The sequence below is a fragment of the Dermochelys coriacea genome, chromosome 3 (assembly GCF_009764565.3).
Source record: "Dermochelys coriacea isolate rDerCor1 chromosome 3, rDerCor1.pri.v4, whole genome shotgun sequence".
NCBI classification, from domain to species: Eukaryota; Metazoa; Chordata; order Testudines; family Dermochelyidae; genus Dermochelys; species Dermochelys coriacea.
The window spans coordinates 168,934,947-168,956,327 of NC_050070.1; the positions used below are offsets into that span (position 1 = coordinate 168,934,947).

The 21,381-nt window shown below is 39.0% G+C and overlaps 2 protein-coding genes and 1 long non-coding RNA gene across 12 annotated transcripts in view; 1 reads left to right on the forward strand and 2 right to left on the reverse strand.

Annotated features, from left to right (window-relative positions):
- PACC1 (proton activated chloride channel 1) overlaps nt 1-21,381 on the forward strand; it is a 49,559-nt gene that overhangs the window by 24,159 nt on the left and 4,019 nt on the right. For 5 of the 10 annotated variants that reach the window (XM_038397141.2, XM_043511777.1, XM_043511778.1 and 2 more), the window contains 4 exons: nt 5,293-5,434; nt 7,812-7,904; nt 10,084-10,188; nt 11,123-11,936. In XM_038397141.2, the coding sequence (XP_038253069.1) occupies nt 5,293-5,434; nt 7,812-7,904; nt 10,084-10,188; nt 11,123-11,284 (502 nt within the window). In that variant the 3' untranslated portion in view covers nt 11,285-11,936. Of the gene's footprint in view, nt 1-5,292; nt 5,435-7,811; nt 7,905-10,083; nt 10,193-11,122; nt 11,937-21,381 lie in introns of those variants that run through there. The other 5 variants (XM_038397143.2, XM_043511779.1, XM_038397146.2 and 2 more) reach the window with 4 other exon arrangements.
- PPP2R5A (protein phosphatase 2 regulatory subunit B'alpha) overlaps nt 16,325-21,381 on the reverse strand; it is a 92,143-nt gene continuing 87,086 nt past the window's right edge. Inside the window, exons 11-13 of the mRNA XM_038397139.2 lie at nt 21,240-21,367; nt 18,212-18,313; nt 16,325-17,641 (exon numbers count right to left, since the gene is read on the reverse strand). Coding sequence (XP_038253067.1) covers nt 17,506-17,641; nt 18,212-18,313; nt 21,240-21,367 — 366 coding nt within the window. The 3' untranslated portion in view covers nt 16,325-17,505. The remainder of the gene's footprint in view (nt 17,642-18,211; nt 18,314-21,239; nt 21,368-21,381) is intronic.
- On the reverse strand, nt 17,753-17,965 carry LOC122459510. Its single transcript, XR_006280255.1, has 2 exons — nt 17,926-17,965; nt 17,753-17,816 (listed from the first exon to the last, which is right to left on the reverse strand). It is a non-coding gene; the product is annotated as an uncharacterized LOC122459510 (long non-coding RNA).

Genomic DNA, 21,381 nt, shown 5'->3' on the forward strand with positions numbered 1-21,381 from the left:
TATTCATTTATTCTTGTGTCCACATTGGTGCTTAACTTAAATTGGTGCTTAACTTAACTTAACTCTCTCTGCCTGGCATTTCTTTCTCTGATTTATTTATAGAGAGCAATCATATCTCCCCATAGCCTTTTTTGGGTTAAGCTAACCTAGCCAGACTCTTTGAATCTCCTCTCATAAGGTAGGTTTTCCTCAGATCATCCTAGTAGCCCTTCTCTGCACCTGTTCCTGTTGGAATTCATCTTTCTTAAACATGGGAGACCAGAATTACACAAAGTATTCCAGATGAGGTCTCACCATTGCCTTGTATAATGGTACTAACACATCCCTGTCTTTGCTGGAAATACCTTGCTGGAAGCATGCTAGGGCTGCATTAGCCTTTTTCACCACTGCATCACATTGACGACTGATAGTCATCCTGAGATCAACCAGTATGTTCAGGTCTTTCTCCTCCTGTCACTTCCAACTGCTAATTCCCCAAATTATAGCAAAAATTCTTGTTAGTCCGTAAGTGCATGATCTTTGCACTATTACATTTCATTCCATTTCTATTACTCCAGTTTAAAAGGTCATCCAGATCTTCTTGTATGATATTCTAGTCCTCCTTTGTATTGGCAATACCTCCCAACTTTTTGTCATCCACAAATTTTAGTAGCACATACCCACTTTGTGCCAAGATCATTAATAAAAATGTTAAATAAGTCTGGTCCCAAGACCGATTCCTGCATAACTCCACTAGTAACCTCCATCCAGCCCCACAGTCCACCTTTCTGTATGACCCGTTTTAGTCTCTCACTTAACCAGTTCCTTATCCACCTTTCAATTCTCATATATTCCCATCTTCTCCAAAATAATTAATAATTTATAATAACATTTAACTTTCCTGTGGTGGGAAAAACACCTCAACAGCCCAACACTGTGGCATTTAATTTCAGAAAGGGGAATTATGCAAAAATGAGGAGGTTAGTTACACAGAAATTAAAAGGTACAGTAACTAGAGTGAAATCTCTGCAAGCTGCATGGACGCTTTTCAAAGACACTTTAATAGAGGATCAACTTAAATGTGTACCCCAAATTAAAAAACACAGTAAAAGAACTAAAAAAGAGCCACCGTGGCTTAACAAGCATGTCAAAGAAGCAGTGAGAGATAAAAAGGCATCTTTTAAAAAATGGAAGTCAAATCCTAGTGAGGTAAATAGAAATGAGCATAAACACTGCCAAATTAAGTGTAAAAATGTAATAAGAAAAGCCAAAAAGGAGTTTGAAGAACAGCTAGCCAAAAACTCAAAAGGTAATAACAAAATGTTTTTTAAGTACATCAGAAGTAGGAAATCTGCTAAACAACCAGTTGGGCCCCTGGATGATTGAGGTACAAAAGGAGCACTTAAAGACTATAAAGTCATCACAGAGAAACTAAATGAATTCTTTGCTTCAGTCTTCATGGCTGAGGATGTTAGGGAGATTCCCAAACCTGAGCCATCTTTTGTAGGTGACAAATCTGAGGACTTGTCACAGATTGAAGTTCACTAGAGGAGGTTTTGGAATTAATTGAGAAACTTAACAGTAACAAGACACCAGGACCAGATGGCTTTCACCCAAGAGTTCTGAAAGAACTCAAATGTGAAATTGTGGAACTATTAAATATGGTTTGTAACTTGTCCTTTAAATCAGCTGCTGTACCCAATGACAAGAAGATAGCTAATACAATGCTAATATTTAAGAAGGGCTCTAGAGGTGATCCTGGCAATTACAGACCGGTAAGTCTAACGTCAGTACCGGGCAAATTAGCTGAAACAATAGTAAAGAATAAAATTGTCAAACACGTAGATAAACATAAATTGTTGCGCAAAAGTCAACATGGTTTCAGTAAAGGGAGATCATGTTTTACTAATCTATTAGAAGTTTCAGAGTAGCAGCCGTGTTAGTCTGTATTTGCAAAAAGAAAAGGAGTACTTGTGGTACCTTAGAGACTAACAAATTTATTTGAGCACAAGCTTTCGCGAGCTACAGCTCACTTAGGGGGGGTCAACAAACGTGGACAAGGGGATCCAGTGGACATAATGTACTTAGATTTCCAGAAAGCCTTTGATAAGATCCCTCACCAAAGGCTCTTACGTAAATTAAGTTGCCTTGGGATAAGAGGGAAGATCCTTTCCTTGAGAACTGGTTAAAAGACAGGGAACAAAGGGTAGGAATAAATGGTTAAATTTTCAGAATGGAGGGGGTAACTAGTGGTGTTCCCCAAGGGTCAGTCCTAGGACCAGTCCTATTCAACTTATTCATAAATGATCTGGAGAAAGGGGTAAACAGTGAGGTGGCAAAGGTTGCAGACGATACTAAATTGCTCAAGATAGCTAAGACCAAAGCAGACTGTGAAGAACTTCAAAAAGATCTCACAAAACTAAGTGATTGGGCAACAAAATGGTAAATGAAATTTAATGTGGATAAATGTAAGGTAATGCACATTGGAAAAAATAACCCCAACTATACATGCAATATGATGGGGGGCTAATTTAGCTACAACTTATCAGGAGAAAGATCTTGGAGTCATCACTGATAGTTTTCTGAAGACATCCATGCAGTGTGCAGTGGCAGTCAAAAAAGCAAACGGGATGTTAGGAATCATTAAAAAAGGGATAGAGAATATCTTATTGCCCTTATATAAATCCATGGTATGCCTACATCTTGAATACCACGTACAGATGTGGTCCCCTCATCTCAAAAAAGATATCTGGCATTAGAAAAGGGCAACTAAAATGATGAGGGGTTTGGAACAGGTCCCATATGAGGAGAGATTAAAGAGGCTAGGACTTTTCAGCTTGGAAAAGAGGAGACGGGGGGGGGGGGAATGATAGAGGTATATAACATCATGAGTGGTGTGATGAAAGTGAATAAGGAAGAGTTATTTACTTGTTCCCATAATATAAGAACTAGGGTCCACCAAATGAAATTAATGGGTAGCAGGTTTAAAACAAAAGGAAGTTCTTCTTCAGTCAGCGCACAGTCAACGTATGGAACTCCTTGCCTGAAGAGCTTGTGAAGGCTAGGACTATAACAGGGTTTAAAAGAGAACTGGATAAATTCATGGAGGTTAAGTCCATTAATGGCTATTAGCCAGGATGGGTAAGGAATGGTGTCCCTAGCCTGTGTTTTGTCAGAGGGTGGAGATGGATGGCAGGAGAGATCACAAGATTGTTACCTGTTAGGTTCACTCTCTCTGGGGCACCTGGCATTGGCCATTGTCGGTAGACCGGATGCTGAGCCGGATGGACCTTTGGTCTGACCCAGTATGGCCATTCTTATGTTCTAATTTCCCATGTGGAACTGTATCGAATGCCTGACTGAAATCCAGGTAGATTAGATCTGTTGCATTTCCTTTGTCTAAAAGAATTAGTTATCTTCTCAAAGAAAGAGATCAGATTGGTCTGGCACGATCTACCTTTTGTAATACCATGTTGTATTTTGTCTCGATTACCATTTACCCTTATGTCCTTGACCACTTTCTCTTTCAGAATTTGTTCCGCTCTCTCTGTGGGGAGTAGTTCACTCACAGAGGTCCTGCTCTTCTGTCTCTCCCCTGAATGATCATAGACTTCCCTAATATCTCCCAGCAGAGCTGGTTGTTAGTCACATGGTTCCCTTCATGTGACCCAGCTGCTCATTCTTTTCACCCCAAGAGGTGAGCTAAATCTGGCACTGGTGTGTCGGAGCCCCAGCCCTCTTGAATGGTTGGGTTACCTTATACCACGATCTTCAAAAATCAGCTGTCCCTGGTTAGTAAAAATGCTCAGCCAGTGCCTTAACAAATCATTACATTAGTGGGGTTCAGCTGCTCATTTCTCATGAAAATGTATTAAAATTCAGGGATTGGCACGAAACAGAAGGGGGCGAGACGCACAGGGGTGTTCAGCCCCACAAAAAGATATTTATCGTTGGATCAGCTGACGAGGTTAATTTCTTGATCTCTTTATCTTTTTGACCAGAGGTTGGGTGGAAAACAGATGCTATACACAGAAGAATTAGGCCTTCTTTCCATTCACTGTCAAAGAGGTATCAGCAATTTAAGAAAAGTCAAGCCCATAGTATTAAAAAGTAACCTATTTTGCTGTGACGAGTCACTGCAGTCAGGTGGTAATGCCTTCAGTTGAGAACAATCAGGTTATGAAAACAATTGCTAGTATTGCAGAATGGGAATTTCATTTTAAGATCAGGCCTTCAGTATCTATTCCAGGAACAAACAAAATGTGAGTTTCACAAATTAAGGTAACTAAGTGACAACACCATACTTATCCTATCACATCACCAACAAAAGCCAAGAACTTAAAAGCAAGAAAATGAGAAGTTATAGACAACAGTGTAGACATAAAACACATTCTTATCAAGTACACAGAGTGCACTGCAAGCATATGAAAGGAACCTCCACTCTGCACATACAGAACCTAGCCTAAAGGCATGTCTACACTTACCTCTGGAGCGATCGATCCATCGGGGTTTGATTTATCGCATCTAGTGAAGACGCGATAAATTGACCGCTGTGTGCTCTCCCGTCGACTCCAGTACTCCCGTGGAGCGAGAAGCGTAGGCAGAGTTGACGGGGGAGCGTCAGCAGTTGACCTACCACAGTGAAGACACCGCGGTAAGTAGCTCTAAGTACGTCGACTTCAGCTACGCTATTTTCATAGCTGAAATTGCGTAACTTAGACCAACTTAGCTCGCCCCCCCCCATGCCCCCTATTGTAGACCAGGCCTGATAGGGGGACTCGGATTCTGACTGAGGTCTCTGGGGGCTGCAGTAATATAGATTAATAATTGAGTGGAGACTTGATTGCTGAGCATCCTGGAGGTATTTTACCAAGAAGGATTGACAAGCAATGTTAATCAGAGAGGAAGGCTGGTCTAGTGGTTAGGACCATAGCTGGGACTTGGCTTCAAGTCCTAGCTTCACCCAGAATTTCTTCTGTGACTTTGGGACATCATGTAATCTGTGCTTCAGTTCCCAGTGTGTAAATTGGGGATAACAGCAGTTCCCTACCTCACAGGGCTGTTGTGAGGGGAAAATACATTGCAGATTGGATCAAAACAGGTGTGTAATACAGACAAATTAAAATCCTAGCACAAGTTATGTTTTAGGAGTTCTGTATCTGGAGTCCAAACAAGCAAATCCTAGATAAAAGTAACTCCGTGGCATTTTAAAAGGCCTTCAGTTTTGCAATTTGAGCATCCTGAAGTAGTAAAATATTTTGGTCCAAATTAGTTCAGAGAAGTAACACTATCTCTTTTCCCCCCACCTTCTAGTCCAGATAAAGGAGAATTCATGAAAGATTGCGAAAGCTCATACTCCAGCTGGAAGTTCTCTGGTGGTTTTCGAACCTGGGTCAAAATGTCCTTGGTGAAAACAAAAGAAGATGGGAGTGAGACTGTGGAGTTCAAACAGGAGGTAAATAGTGCTCTGTAAGGGTTTTCTGAATGTGGCAGACCTTAGCTGATTGTCATTCTGTAGTTGCTGCGAGAATCATTCAGTACATATAATGCTGCAATAGTAACCTTGTCTAATAGAGCTTCTCCTCAGAGCAAAAGGCAGCATGGCTTTGAAGAAGCTTGCTGTGATGCATAGTGGCAGATACGACTGACTTTCATGTTTTCATTGGTCTCTTATTCCAGCTCACGAGCAAGCAGTTTCAAAGTCACTTTCCCACATTTCATAAAAACATAACACAGCAAAGCGTTTATATTGCCCTTATGGCTTTACTGATGTGACCTGGAAAAACTTGACTGGACAGAGAAGCCAAAAAGCTGATTGTCCTTGTTTATGTTACACTGGTGAGACTAGACCTAGAATATCAGAGTAAGGAGCCGGAGAGATTGACTTGTTCGAAAATATTAACAAACTTTAGTTTAAGGCTGGGACTTTCAAAAGGAGCCTAAGATACAACGAGCACCTACAAATATTTTCAAGATTGAGAGGAATTGTCTAGGTTTGTCCTAGGGATGGAAGTCAGAGTAACGGGAAAGGAAAATTGCGGCTGAATTTTAAGAAACAGTTCTTAAAAAGATCAACAAATAAACTGTAAGAATAGACAAAGGAAATTAAGGAAGCTTGGGTCATTTAGAAGTAGAATAGACAGTGCACTTCAGAAAACTTGAAGTGAACACCTGTTCAGTGGTGGAAGATGACTACCTATGTAGTTATTTTCATCTCTGCCTATGGAATGGTTTTACCCTGAATGCCTCCCAGAACTAAGACACTGAAGGGGCCGAGTAATAATAAAGAAAGAGATGATCTACACTAGATAATTAGGTTGGTTTCACTACATCCCTCAGGGGTGTGAAAAACTCACACCCTGGAGCAGCATTGTTAAGATGATCTAAGTCCCCTGGAGACAGCGCTAGGTCCGTGGAGGATTATTCTGCTGATGTAGTTACTGCCTCTCAGGGAGGTGGATTACCTAAACCATGAGAGAACCCCTCCCATCTTTGTAGATAATTCCAACGCTGAAGTGCGACAGCGGCGCTGGCTGTGCTGCTGTAGTGTTTTAAATGTAGGCAAGCCCTAACTTGTCTCAGTCCCTGTGTTATTTGGAAGGAGGTATCTGCAAAATCAATAGAACTGCAACTGCCTTGTACGAAACTATTGATTTGAAGGCGGACAGTTGTGACCAGCAGGTGAAACATTTCTTTGCTAAGAGCAGGAGAATATATCCATCTGTTTTTAGAAAAGCATGTGTTAACCTGTTGCACACTTGGAAAGACAAATGTTCATTGTAACATGCTGTTTTGCTCTTTTAAGGGCATCTTCCAGTTCTCACACTTAGCTCCCTTAGCAGAAGCAGCATGGGGGCAACTGCAAATCAGTGATGTCCGGAGGGGCTCCCCAGGAATACCCTACAGGAGAGGAATTCTGAAGTGATACAGTCAGAATATATTAACAGTTTAAAAAAAAAGTTGAGCAATATCCCCATAAATGGGATAAAACTCAGTTAACCGGAAAAGCCATTTTAGAAAGGAATGAACTATGTAGAAGCAAATCATGGGTTCATAAGGATAGATGGTGTGGGTGTTAATGACTAAACTGAGCTTCCAAGAGAGAGATCCTTATATTGGAGGATGAGTGAAGTTTATTTTTCTTAAGAATCTGGCTATGAGGTAATGAGAAACAAGACTCTTCCTCTCCTTATTGAGATGTAAAACACTTTTTAGATGGGTGCAAATTAGACCTTGCTACAATTTATATTGAAGTTCTAGAGAAATAGTGTGATCTATTCATCCTGTAATGGTATTTGCCCTTGCTTTGAGGGTGCTTCTGCTGTTTGTTCCCTTACTAACAATAGTACCTGAACTCAGGGTGGTTTGATTTAAGTCTGCCATGAAGCTCTTTTTGCCTGGTAAACCTCCAGAATCTGGTCTTGCAGCATCTTGAAGTTCTGCAAGAGAACAAGAAAGCCTTTTGGAGGTGGAGTCAACTTGTGACCTTTCGTGACCATCCTCTGAGCTGGGATCAAGGAATTCTTTTCCATTTTGAACCCATGTTCCTCAGAGGGATAGAAAACTCTTGAGGTGGTTTCCACTGACTCCTGGAATGAGCTTTTTATTAAACTGTCATCTAAATAAGATGATTTATGCCCACTATTTTGAGGGCTGCTATTACAATTATATATTCTTCTATATAGCTTCTTAAACCACTCTCATTACTGTAGTATGGGTGTCTAATGTGATTAACTTCTGTCCCATGTTACTTGTACTGCCCACGCAGTGGAGAATGTAGCATTTCAGTTTGGTAATGTTGTTTTTATATACATGCTGCTATGGTGTTAAAGAAGGCAAGGAGTGCTTGGAAGGTGAGGTTTGTGGATGGAGGAGTTAATTCCAGTTTCAGACTGGCCTCTGAGAAAGTTCTGTCTCTTGCACAGGTAAGATTTACCCTGGTGTTCAAAAATGTCATTGTGCCTGAGCAGCAGAGTTGCTGACCACAATCAGCATGGTGGAGCTTTAAGGCAAAGTTTTAGATATCCTTGGGCCAGGCCACGGACCGGGATCTTGATTCAATATTATATGGGAAGGTAGCATAAAGGACAGGTCTGATGTGCTCCTGGTATGCATGTTGTAAGATGGGCTGTTTTCTGTTCTAGTTGGAGTTTCTTAAGAGCTTATGTCTTCATGCCCAGGTATATTGCATTGCTGTAGTCTAGATGAGAGGTAGTCCATGAAGGAGTGTATAACTAAGGCTAGGTCAGCTGCCAGAATGGGGTGGAGTCTCTTTTAGACCAATTGCAGAGGGTCTAAAACATTATTTGTGGATGCTGCTCTGAGAGACTTCAGCATCAGTAAAGAGCATTCAAACTATAGTCTAAATTGACTAATTGTGGGCATGTACCTTCAATCAAAGGAAGCTGCAAACTCCTCCAAGAACTTTCCTCTGCCCAGTAGCTCAGCTTCTACCAGATGTTCTCAATCCATTAGTTAATCTGATCCAAGCATGGGGTGGCAGCAGTATAGTTGGATATGGTGAGGGATATATAGAGATGTCTCATCTGCATAGTGTGAGCACTTACGAGTTTTATTTTTTTTAAGTCCTTGTTTGAGACACTTGAGCCTATGAAATGCACCATTTAGCAATGAAATCTCCAACAGAAAAACCTGCATGTCAGAGTAAGAATCCCTCTAGTCCAAAGATGTCATGTAGTCTCTGACCACCTGTGTTAACAGAACTCTAGCCACTGTACAAATTGTAATTTGTACTTTATTTTGTGAGCTGAGCTTAGCATATGGAAAAACAAAAAACTTGAGAGCTAACAGAGTTAAATATCAGAGTTGTACATTGTGTCTGAACTAACAAATAGAAAGCACTTGTCCCATCTCCAAGCCTCCAGTTTAGGTTAAAGTCTTGACATGTGCATAAAATACTAATGCATGACAGACAAGTTTGTACATAATAATATATGTTATTAGGGTTAATTTTTTTGCGGTCAGTACTGTAGCTTGTCTTAGAAATTTGAAAAATATACGAGAGCCAATTTAATAAAATAGCTTATGCATTTTAATTTTTTCTTCAGAAATGCATCAAGGCTGTGAAAAATAAGCATAGTCTGGGTTTACAGGTTATAAAAAATAGGTGTTTAAACTGTATGGGGGTTTACCATACATTTTTGCTACAGGCTAGCGAGAACTACAATCTCCTGTCCAATTACAAAAGCGTATTTCCAACTCCACTACTGTCATTCAAGAAATTTGTATGACAGGAAAGGAGTAGTACAGAGAAATCTAAAGGAAAAAGAGAGACAACCTAAAGATGATGAGACTAGTTCCTCACTTTCAGCAGGCCAGAGCAGCTATTCTCTTGTTCAGTATTGCATATTCTACATGTTATGTCAACAGAAGCTTGCAGGTTGTAACAGACAGGATGCCATGTTCCCATCAGTCACTACTTGGTTGAGGCAAAGTAGGTCACCTTGTCCACATTAGCTGTTAGGGGCCCACACGGGGAAGTGACAAAATTCTAATGGAGCTTTTTTTTGGCCTGGCATTGGGCACTTGAATAAGCATGGTTCTTCCACCAGCAATGGTGTAGTCAATTCTACCTCAATATTCATTCCTAGTAACTTTACATCCCACTTTTTTTCAGAGTACCAATATAAATCTATTCCTTCAGGTAGATCAAAATTGCACACAGTTTGGGAGAATCAGGACATGCAGATAAGTGAGGTTTGCCTTTAGCTTTGAAAATGACTACGGGTAAAGTATGGTTGCATTTAATGATAGTGTTTCTTGACCCTTTTGGAACAAACTTAATCTTTGAGTGTCCAAGTACCATAATAAGAAAGGCTAAGTAGCCACATTTTTTTAAAGTAGAAAAGAGGAGGTATATTAGGTTAAGCTTGAAACAGGGATTGTATGAGTAGAAAGGTAAGGTTCCTATAGCTAACAGTTCCTATAGCTAACAGACCAATATCCACTTCAAGTCATTTAAAAGCCCCATTTTAAAATCAACCTTGTCCAGTAACTCTTCCCTCACTCATCATTTAGTGTAATAGCAGGTTGGACTTTTGATGGAAGAGGAAATTAACTGCCTTTTTTTTTTTTCCCCCCCAGACTAGTGTGGTTAACTACATTGACCAGAGGCATAAGCCGGCAAGTGACCAGTTGTTTTTTGTGGTATTTGAATGGAAAGATCCTTTTATACAGAAAGTTCAAGATGTAAGTACATTCTAGTCACTCCTCAGCCTCTTGCATGACTTAATTTAAAACGAAGTTGGAGGAAGGCTGATGTTACTTTGAGAATTTCAACCCAATCATTCCAGAGTTCTCAAAGTAATCTAAATGTTGCTGAGGTCAAGACCATTTTCTGCCTCTTTGACCTTGTAATTTGCATAATAATTACAGTACTTCCTACTATGGCTGTACACATGCACACAGCTTAAGACAAAACTTGCTTCCCATATGCACTAGACAATTTTAACTAAGTCTGAACTTTTGTTTGAGAATAGATCTCTCCTGAGATCCATGTTTTCTTGCTGGCTAAAGGATAAAACACAATTGGAATTTAACAGCTGTAACGTTAAGTTGAGTATAAGAGATACAAGAACAAATGGATATAAACTGATCATTGGGAAGTTTAGACTTGAAATTAGACGAAGGTTTCTGACCATCAGAGGAGTGAACTTTTGGAATAGCCTTCCAAGGGAAGCAGTGGGGGCAAAAGACCTGTCTGGCTTTAAGATTAAACTTGATAACATGATTTTGGTAATTAATTGATGGGATATTAGATGGTGTGGGATCTGAGTTACCCAGGAAAGAATTTTCTGTAGTATCTGGCTGGTGAATCTTGCCCATATGCTCAGGGTTTAGCTGATCGCCATATTTTGGGGTCTGGAAAGAATTTTCCTCCAGGGCAGATTAGAAGAGGCCCTGGAGGTTTTTCACCTTCCTCTGTAGCATGGGGCGCAGGTCACTTGCTGGAGGATTCTCTGCTCCTTGAAGTCTTTAAACCACGATTTGAGGATTTCAATAGCTCAGATATGGGTGAGATTCTGTGGCCTGTGTTGTGCAGGAGGTCGGACTAGATGATCAGAATGGTCCCTTCTGACCTTAGTATGTATGAATCTATGACTTTGTCTCAACTCTTTTGCAGATTGTCACTGCCAATCCTTGGAACATGATTGCTCTACTGTGTGGTATTTTCTTGGCTCTGTTTAAAGCAGCAGACTTTGCCAAACTAAGTGTTAAGTGGATGATCAAAATCCGCAAGAGACACCTGAAAAGGAGAAGACAAGCAATGAACCACATAAGCTGAGGACTAAAACATTTTTAGTACACTGGATAAAATTTCAACCAACAATGCAGCGGTTACATAAACTAAAAAGAGTTGTGCATTTAAGGAGAACTACTTACCTTTGCTGGAGTGACAGCATAAATGAACAGACATGAACCTTAGTAGGCTTGTTCTACAGAGTTAGCCTCTTAAACACATCTTTTTAAAAATGCAAGTTATGAACTTCTTTACCAATGTATGGGGGTGGAGTGGAATTCATAAAGTAATTTTCAAAATGTCAGCAATTTAGACCAGAATAGAGACATATTTAGTTTGTGTCTAGACAGTAATTTTTATGCTTTTCTCCATGAGCTAAATGGACTGCCCTGGCTCCCATAAGAGTGCCCCAAATCAGTAAAATGATTTGTCATCCTCAGTCTGATCTTCACAGGCATAGTAACTATCTATGAACAGTAAGGAGCAAAGCACTTGCGAGATCAATGTAAAAATGGGTCAAAAGATTTAATATCTTAAATCTCCAACATATTACAGACAATACCTGGGATTTTTATCAAACATTTCACATTTGGTTAAAATGCACTGACTGTATTAAAACTACTTATGAGTAAGCCATATGAAATGTCTCATGGATCACTGCCAGTTACTACTACTTAAACAAAGCTTCTTGCCTTAATACTTCACCTGTAGAATGATTCTTCCAAAAACCAGATTCTCAAATACTTATGTACAACTTTCATTGAAGTCAATGAGAGCAGAATTTGATGATAAAATTAAGATTTGACCATTCTAGTAGCTAACACAAGCAAGGCTGTGGAGTTCTGTCCAGAAGGAGGTTGGGGACAGCCCAAAAGGTTTGTAGAACTCAAGCTGATGCGTTACTGAACCTAATTGCTGGGAATAATAATTTAGGAAGGAGAGCCTATAATGGCATAAGATAGCATAATACTTAAAGTCCATTTACTGAGAGTTCTGTTGTTCTTAGAGCTTAAAAAAAAAATCACAGCTTATACTGCTTAAGTCTAACCTGACCTTATGTATACACATTTTATTTTTCTCAATAAAACCCAATCTCCTAGTATGCATTTTTGAGGGGGTATAAAACATGTAGCTGACTCCAAAAAGGTACAAAGCTTTTCTTGCCAGGACTGAATTCAGCTCCCACTTGTGCCCCGTGCAGTTCCAGTTTGTTCTGCTTCCTAGGAGTCTTGGGCAAAACCAAGCCAATTCCCTGTGACTAAGTTCTGAGGTACCTTCTAAGCAGCAGGAACAGATTTGCAATTGTAACACTACTTTTCCTTTAACTATAAAGGAGGAAGGAGATCATCAATAGACCATGTTTGTGAATCGCAGATTGATGAGGATTCAGTTTTTATACCTAGAGCCCTGCATATCTAGAGACCATGTTTGTGGGTGGGATGCAGATACAAATTTTATTTCCATGCAGGGCTCTGATTAAGTGATCCAGGTGGTTAGTATAAGCATTTAAGCTGGAGATCCTGGCCCCAGTGAAGTCAGTTTTGTCAAGATTTCACTTCATTTCTTTTGGAACAATTGCATAGGGATAGAAACCAGGTTTTTTTCCTACTTTGGAGTTGTACTGCAGCAAAATCTGAGATATAAATATTCAGGCAGTTCTATTGTTGTGAAAGAGAAGAGAACCAACAAAAGAATCTCTGGGGATGACCTCTAGACATAACTAAACATTTGAGTAGCCTTTTCTTAAAAAGGCAGCAGTTTTGGAGAAAAAAAACCCTCATTACTTCTGTATTTAAAAATAAGCCCTTTGTAATGCATGGGAGATATACAGGTAAGTAGAGCCACTCCGATGCTGATTTCAAGACCCCCCTCCAAATTCCACTAACATTGTATAGCTCTGTGTTAGCATTAATTTGTTGAAACGTTTGGGATGCATGTCTCCTACCTTAGCCTAGTTTGCCAAATGAGCTATCATTTGTTAACCTTTGACCCATTCTTATGGTTTTAACTACCTAGGTTGATTGTGGTTTCTGGAGTCTTGAAGTATCTCAAACAAGAATTTCTTCTATGAGGTCTCAAAAATGTAACATTTAGCTGCAAAACACTGAGTGGAGCGGAATCCGCTGCAATGAAAAAGAAACCAATGCTGGTATGAAATTGCCCCTGTTTAGGAAGTAGGAGCATAAAATAGGGACCTATTATGCTAACCTTACTCTTAAGTATCAAAAAAAGTTAATCTTATTCCCCCTTCAGATGACTAAGACTCTCCAATACATGATGAAAAGAAATTAGGCATGATATTTGCTCTAAATATAAACTTTCTGTAAAAGAAAACATGTACTTAAGTTTCTTTAAGATCAGTTTGTCTTCCAAAGACACATCTGAGCAACTACAGCATATTTGTCTCCTATTTTTGCAAGTCTACCATTACTTTTCTTTGAATCAAGAATCAATACAAAGCATTTACTTTGTAAATGTGTTGTCCATTTTGATTTAAGATTTGCTGTGGTGGATACTGCTAAAGAGACTAAGGCCTTGTCTGCGCTGCAACTTTCTTGCTTGGGGATGTGAAAAAACACACCCCTAAGCTCTGCAAGTTTCAGCGTAGACAGTGCACCAGAGCTGGTAGCTACTCCCCTCGTGGAGGTGGGTTTTTTTTTTTTTCCCCCCAGTGCTGGGAGAGCTGCTATGCTTTGCCTCAGTGTAGTCATGGTTCTCAAGGAAAACACTACTCACACATTTTTGAACTTCAAGTCCACCAAACCAGCAGTCATTCTAAGGGAGCCCAGACAGTGCACAAGCGCTTAACCAGGACCAGGCTGTTCAAGGAAAACATTCTTTGGTAGATCCTGCATCCCACTGAGTCCTTCCCCATGCAATTAGAGGTCAGGGTCATGTCAGTCAGTGTTAGATCTCTTGAAGCTGCTGCACAGTCCCATTTCCTTTCTGAAATAGAACAATCCAAGACAAAGAAAAGAGTGTTTCTCTACAGAAAAGCAACACACCTAATTCAAATATTGTACAGACTTGCTTACTGAAGCCTGGTGCACCTTTTGTTTTTTTTTCTTCAAACTGGAACTTAAAGGCAGCAAAAAATTCTCTTTAGAACTAATCAAGGAAAACAAGTAGTTATCTTCTCTAGATGTCAAGCAGTACTCACACCTAAGCAGATACACCAATGAGGCCAATACTTTTAGGAATACACCTACTGGGGAGGTAGTTCAACAGCTAAGAACAGGGCATTGAACATTCATAGATACTAAGGCCATTCTGATCATCTAGTCCGACCTCCTGCACAAAGCAGGCCACAGAATCTCACCCACCCACTCCTGCAAAAAACCTCACACCTATGTCTGAGCTATTGAAGTCCTCAAACTGTGGTTTAAAGACTTCAAGGAGCAGAGAAGCCTCCCTCAAGTGACCCATACCCCATGCTACAGAGGAAGGCGAAAAACCTCCAGGGCCTCTTCCAATCTGCCCTGGAGGAAAATTCGTTACCAACCCCAAATTTGGTGATCAGCTAAATCCTGAGCATATGGGCAAGATTCACCAGCCAGATACCTCAGAAAATTCTTTCCTGGATAACTCAGATCCCACCCATCTAATATCCCATCACAGGCCATTAGGCCTATTTACCATGAATATTTAAAGATCAGTTACCAAACTCATGTTATCCCATCATACCATCTCCTCCATAAACTTATCGACTTTAATCTTAAAGCCAGATAGGTCTTTTGCCCCCACTGCTTCCCTTGGAAGGCAATTCCAAAACTTCACTCCTCTGATGGTTAGAAACCTTCGTCTATTTTCAAGTCTAAACTTCCTGGTGCCAGTTTATATCCATTTGTTCTTGTGTCCACATTGGTACTGAGCTTAAATAATTCCTCCCCCTCTCTGGTATTTATCCCCCTGATATATTTAGAGAGAGCAATCATATCTCCCCTCAACCTTCCTTTAGTTAGGCTAAACAAGCCAAGCTCCTTGAGTCTCCTTTCCTAAGAAAAGTTTCCCATTCCTTGGATCATCCTAGTAGCCCTTCTCTGTACCTGCTCCAGTTTGAATTCATCCTTCTTAAACATGGGAGACAAGAACTGCACACAGTATTCCAGATGAGATCTCACCAGTGTCTTGTATAATGGTACTAAAACCTCCTTATCCCTACTGGAAATGCCTCTCCTGATGCATCCCAAGACCGCATTAGCTTTTTTCACAGCCATATCACATTGGCAGCTCATAGTCATCCTATGATCAACCAATACTCCAAGGTCCTTCTGCTCCTCCGTTACTTCTAATTGATGTGTTCCCAGCTTATAACTAAAATTCTCATTCTTAATCCCTAAATGCATAACCGTACACTTCTCACTATTAAATTTCATCCTATTACTATTACTCCAGTTTACAAGGTCATCCAGATTCTCCTGTATGATATCCTGGGCCTTCTCTAAATTGGCAATACCTCCCAGCTTTGTATCATCTGCAGACTTTATTAGCACACTTCCACTTTTTGTGCCGAAGTCAGTAATAAAAAGATTAAATAAGATTGGTCCCAAAACTGATCCCTGAGGAACTCCACTGGTAACCTCCCTCCAGCTTGACAGTTCACCTTTCAGTAGGACCCGTTGTGGATAAGGAATTGGTTAAAGGGGAGACTACCTTTCAATGTTCATATTGATCAACTGCAGGGCCTGGACACAAATGATCTGTAGAAATATACCATTGGTCAACAAGCTTTAATTCTACTCCAGATCTGGAGTTTAGATAGATTAGGGCACATCTTCACTGGTAACGTTAAAGAGAGCTCTCCTGGCGCTGTAAAAAAACCACCTCCATGAGGGGCGTAGCTCCCAGCGCTGGTGCACTGTCTATATTGGCACGTTACAGCGCTGAAACATGCAGTGCTCGGGGGGGAAGTGTTGGGTGTTTTCACATCCCTGAGCAAGAAAGTTGCAGCGCTGTACAGTGCCAGTGTAGACAAGCCCTTAGGGCTTTGCATTCAGGCTGAATATTGCACACATTCCTGCATAACTCACTTAACATAAGCCTTCTGGTCATCATGGATAGACAAAAAGAAGGCGATATACAGCATTAAATACAAACATAAAGACTTTATTGAATGCTGCTCAATCCCCTAGTGAAGATTTTATTACAAAACAACTGTTTTCAGACAACTGCTATTTAAGAGATTGGAATGGTATGTCTGATAAAAAGATGCGAGCAAGACTTGATTAAGTAAAACAAAACAAGACTTCTATAGTCAGCTTTCTCCATATTTAAGAAGCATACTGCATTTTCACTAAATAAAACAAGGCATTTGTCATTAGTGCTCTGCACTTCCATAGAGAAACCTTGTTTGGAATGCCAGATTTCATCTCTCTCCCCAGGCCAGCAGAAGCTGAAAGTGCTGCAGAAACAGCTCCATCAGCCCCTGAAGGAGGGAACTGCATTGTTCCACAGAGATTCCTTGGGCTGACATAAGAGCTTCATTGATGGGCTCTAAGGAAAGCTCCATCCTCAGCTATAGGATGAGAAACAAACTTAAACAGACCCAGCAGAGAGAAGCATGGAGGGGGCACGTGAACAGCAAGGCATTCATCGAAGTGGAAGGTCAGACACAAGATATACAGTAATCTGTTCAAACTAGAGTTTTATTTTATGTTTTCATACTTCATCTTATTTCTAACTTGTGCTTTTCATAATTAAAAAATTTAAACCCACTGCATAGGCATCTTCACTCAGTGGAATTCTATACAACAATATCTTTGAGATCTGTAATAATAAGGGGGCACACAGAGTATCCCATCAAGTTACAAGTAAAAAGTAATGTACCTTAGTTTTATTTGAGAAAATACAGCAGAACTAGGAGCCTTTTCTAGAATCTCAACCAAGGTTTGCAGCAATGTAAAAAGCATGTATAAAACAAGGGGAAAATGTACATAGACTACACCACCTATGTGCAACACAATCAAAAAGAAAATTCAAGTCATAATTCTCACCACTCCCATAATTCTCACTCATATTATAGATAAAATTCATTTCTGTGAAACTTCATAAGTGACATATCAATGATTAAACAAATTTACAAGATGTGGTAATGATATATCATTCAACTATTGTATTTAAATTCATAGATTTTTTTTTTCCATTTACATTTTGCCAGAAAAAAGTTGGCCATTTCTACTATACTGATGAAGTTTCTGTTTTGCAATTTTTACATATTTCAAAAATGTGTACAAAAGTATGTCTATGAAGCAGAGGTCATCATTTCTTTATTTGGCACTTGTATTGTTGTATGCATTTAGCACGCTCTGAGCACTGTTTTGCTTTTCAACCAGAGTCTTCTTTAGCTTTAGCTCATCTAACTTTCTCCACAACTCTTCACGTTCCAATTCCTTCTTTTTTTCTCTACAGAAAAAGTAAAAAGGATTAGACATGGCTAAGTTCCACATGCAATGTGCATTATATTACTTTGATGAAACAGTATTGCTATTCTTGCTTATTATAAATTCCTCTTATAATTTTTTTTCACTCCTATAAAAAGGAGTCAGGATTTTCCCCATGCCAAATATCAAAGCTCAACCTATTGATTCTCAAAAACAAAAGGAGTACTTGTGGCACCTTAGAGACTAACAAATTTGTACTCCTTTTCTTTTTGCGAATACAGACTAACACGGCTGCTATTCCGAAACCTGTTGATTCTCAGTGGCAGAATGTGACATCTGTCTTTGATGTCAAAGACATCATTTGAGGCTGGAATCTGATTTTCAGGATAGAATTGGATATACTTCTATTTATGAAACATTATATCATCCTTTGACAAACTGTATCAGTCAACTAGCAACTCTTCTCTGAGCAATTAATTTCACTATTAATTTCACTATTAATACTGCAGTTTTATTCACATTAATAAATTCAGTGCATGCTTTTTTTTTCCAGGTGATGCATTTCAGAAACACAAACTAATAAAATGATTACCTTTGTCTTTCTGCTTTGTATGAGCTTGTAAGTTCATCAAATAGCTTGCCATTCATTTCCATCAATGTTTTCAGCACATTATACACCAGTGCTACAATGGTCCTAAAGCAAAAGGAAGGCACAGTAAATTATTGGATATAAGATTTGTTTACTAGTATCTGTTTTAAGTGTCTGACTTCCTCTTTCTGTTCCAGCCCTATTGCATTTAGACAGTATTGTAACCAAGTTTTAAATGCAGATGATGTTTACTCTAGTCTCCTGTATGCATGAATGTGAGGATTTATTAAACATGCATTTAATACATTTGGCTCATTGCCTGGGTTCATAAAACATTAAAACTGGAAGGCTTCACATAAACCAGCCATAATAAATGATTTTTTAAATGTTATCCTCCAAAGCTGCAAAAGGCTGGAATCTGATTTTCAGGATAGAATTGGATATACTTCTATTTATGAAACATCCAAGATGCATATATTACTAACTCAAGCAGCTGGGTGATCTAGTTGTTATAACCCTTATCCTCCCTTTCTCACTTTCTCCACTAAAGTTCATCTTCCTTTGTCAAGTTACATCTCAATTTAAACTATAGCCAAATAATAGTCCCAGCCCTGAAGAGCTTAGAGTGCCATATACACTTAACACTGTATATACTGTTAAATAATTTCAAATATTTACACACAAGTTTCAAAGGAAATAAAAAGGTATGACAGGTTTTTTGTTTTCGTCACACTATGTCCAGTTATAATTCACTGTTAGGAAGTGCAAACAGCAAGTCTATCATACCGAACAAACAGGAAGCCAAAATTCACCATACTTTGCTTGCTTACCCCTGACCCTCCCAAAGTACTGGGATGGAAACATGTCCCAAACCACAGCACCAGCAGAAACTTTAAAGTCCAATTTAAATACTTAGTATGTTTACTGACTGCATCCCCACACAAGTTTCCTCGCAGCATAAACTCTCTCCTTCAAGATCACATTAAAGCTGAGTAAGCTCTTATTTTCTGTTAGAGAAAAAAATCATTTTGAAGTATGTAATTCTGAAACATCTGTATCCAGGCGTATCAGGGAAAGTTTTTCCTTTATATCTATTATCTGGATGGAAACAGAATAAAAGAAACCTTTCTGAATTTACTGGTCCTCTAAGTATACTTTAGTTACTTGACTCATCTATTTTATGGAATAACTTATCTCATGAGAAGAATTGAGGCAAAAGAGTGACTTCTCCTGTGACTGATGAAAAGAGGGATTCACTTCAGGTCTGAATTTTGATGAGGTCCCAAGAAACACAAAGGACACAGAAATAGTCTTCTGTCTAACATTGATAGTTCAGTCTCACAGATTATGTGTTTGCAGCTAGATATACAGTCTTAATAAACGTGGAAATATCCATTTCATAAACTCAAATATTGGACTCAATAGCCCATATAATCTGGTTCAAAGTTTATACTGGTCATTTGTGATGATTTAACATGTCTGTCCGCACAGACTTTGTGTTATGTGCGTGGACTAATCTTGTATGTTCATCAACTCCTATTACACTGTACCCTTGACATACCAGTGCAGAGGCCCAAAAAGATTTTTCTTCTATAAAATTAATTTCATCTCCATGTTAGAAAAGGAATGCATCAGCTTTGAGTAAAATGGATCCTCCAACTCACACACTATTAGAACTAGATATATTTTTGTTTCGCTTTAATACCAGAGTATGTTGGGTAGCTCCAGTTTTTACTATCTGCTTGAATATTTGTAGGTGAAGACACATTCTCGTTGAAGCATTAATGGTTCAATCCATTAGCTCAGATTTAGTAATTCTGCTTTTCATATTAAATCAAACTACAGCTATAACTTTTCAAGTGAGTTCTTTGCAACTCCTGCATCTCTAGCAATAAAGATTCTGCACTTACAACTTATTTAACAGTTCTGTTGATTAAGCATGAGCCAGAACAGAATTCAGTTCATTCTCCCACAATTGTACAATTCTATAGTGGCCAACAGAATAAAGATATATACAACCAACCCTCTGAGCAGCTTCCTGTGTTTATTTGGTGACAGTTGCTTATGCTATGATTAAAATAAGGTTTTTACTAGTCAACACTGAGGGTAGGTTATCACTTAAAGATGGCAGAATACTGAATAGCTCCAAATCTGTTATTTCTAAGTCATCTAACATGTAATCTTCTCATTCTTCCACTCCAAAATGTTTCACTAACAGAAAAAGAAACACTTTGGTATCTTAATATGTAGGTGCAATAGTGATTTTACTTTTAAGTGAAACTTCACACAATAGGCCTCATTGTTTAACATTTAGGAGTTATATATTAATGATGGCATTCAACAGTCACTTCTCTTCTCTTGCATCCTTTTGTATAATCAGATGGTGGGCACCATTTTACATGCCAAAAATATAAAAAAATCCCCCCCCTTGCTTAGAGTTTAAAAATTTTCCTTCATTACCCTGGATAACAAACTTACTGATGTAGATGTTGCAAGAATACTATGGCTCATGGTCTGTTCCTTGGATTTTGATGCATCAGGGTGTATCAGAAGTTTCCTAACGTCAGTTACTATATGCCATTTTACAAATGATGCACAAAGTCAAACCTGTGTAACAATCACACTACCATCCAATTTCCTTGGACATTTTTTCATTAAATTCCAACTTTTCACCGTAAGGGTACAAACCAATGAAAGATGTAGACGTGAATGAAATCCAATACCTTAATTCAAGTAATTAGAAATAATTACTTTAGCTGAAGTGAGTAAGATGTTTTCTATCTGTGGTAAGTGGTACCTGGGAGAACATAAATTCCTCTAGACATTCTACCTCAAAGTATGCTTATTAATATAAAGACCATTCTCTTAGCACTTCATATCATTTTGAAATCAATGGGATTATTCACCTGTATCAAGTTAAGCATTTGCATAAGTGTCTGCATGATCACAGTCTAAGACAGGAACGTAGGCTAATACAATTTATGACTGATAATACTTTTAAAAAAACAACATCAGAATAAGCAATACATACGGATTCCAGTGTTCTTTGGAGATCTTGTATAAACTACCAAACATAATTGGTAGAATTTTGTCAATGTTCTCCTCAATCAGACTAAGAATGTACTCATTATTCCAGAAATACAAAGCCCTTTCTGCAACCTGAAATACACATT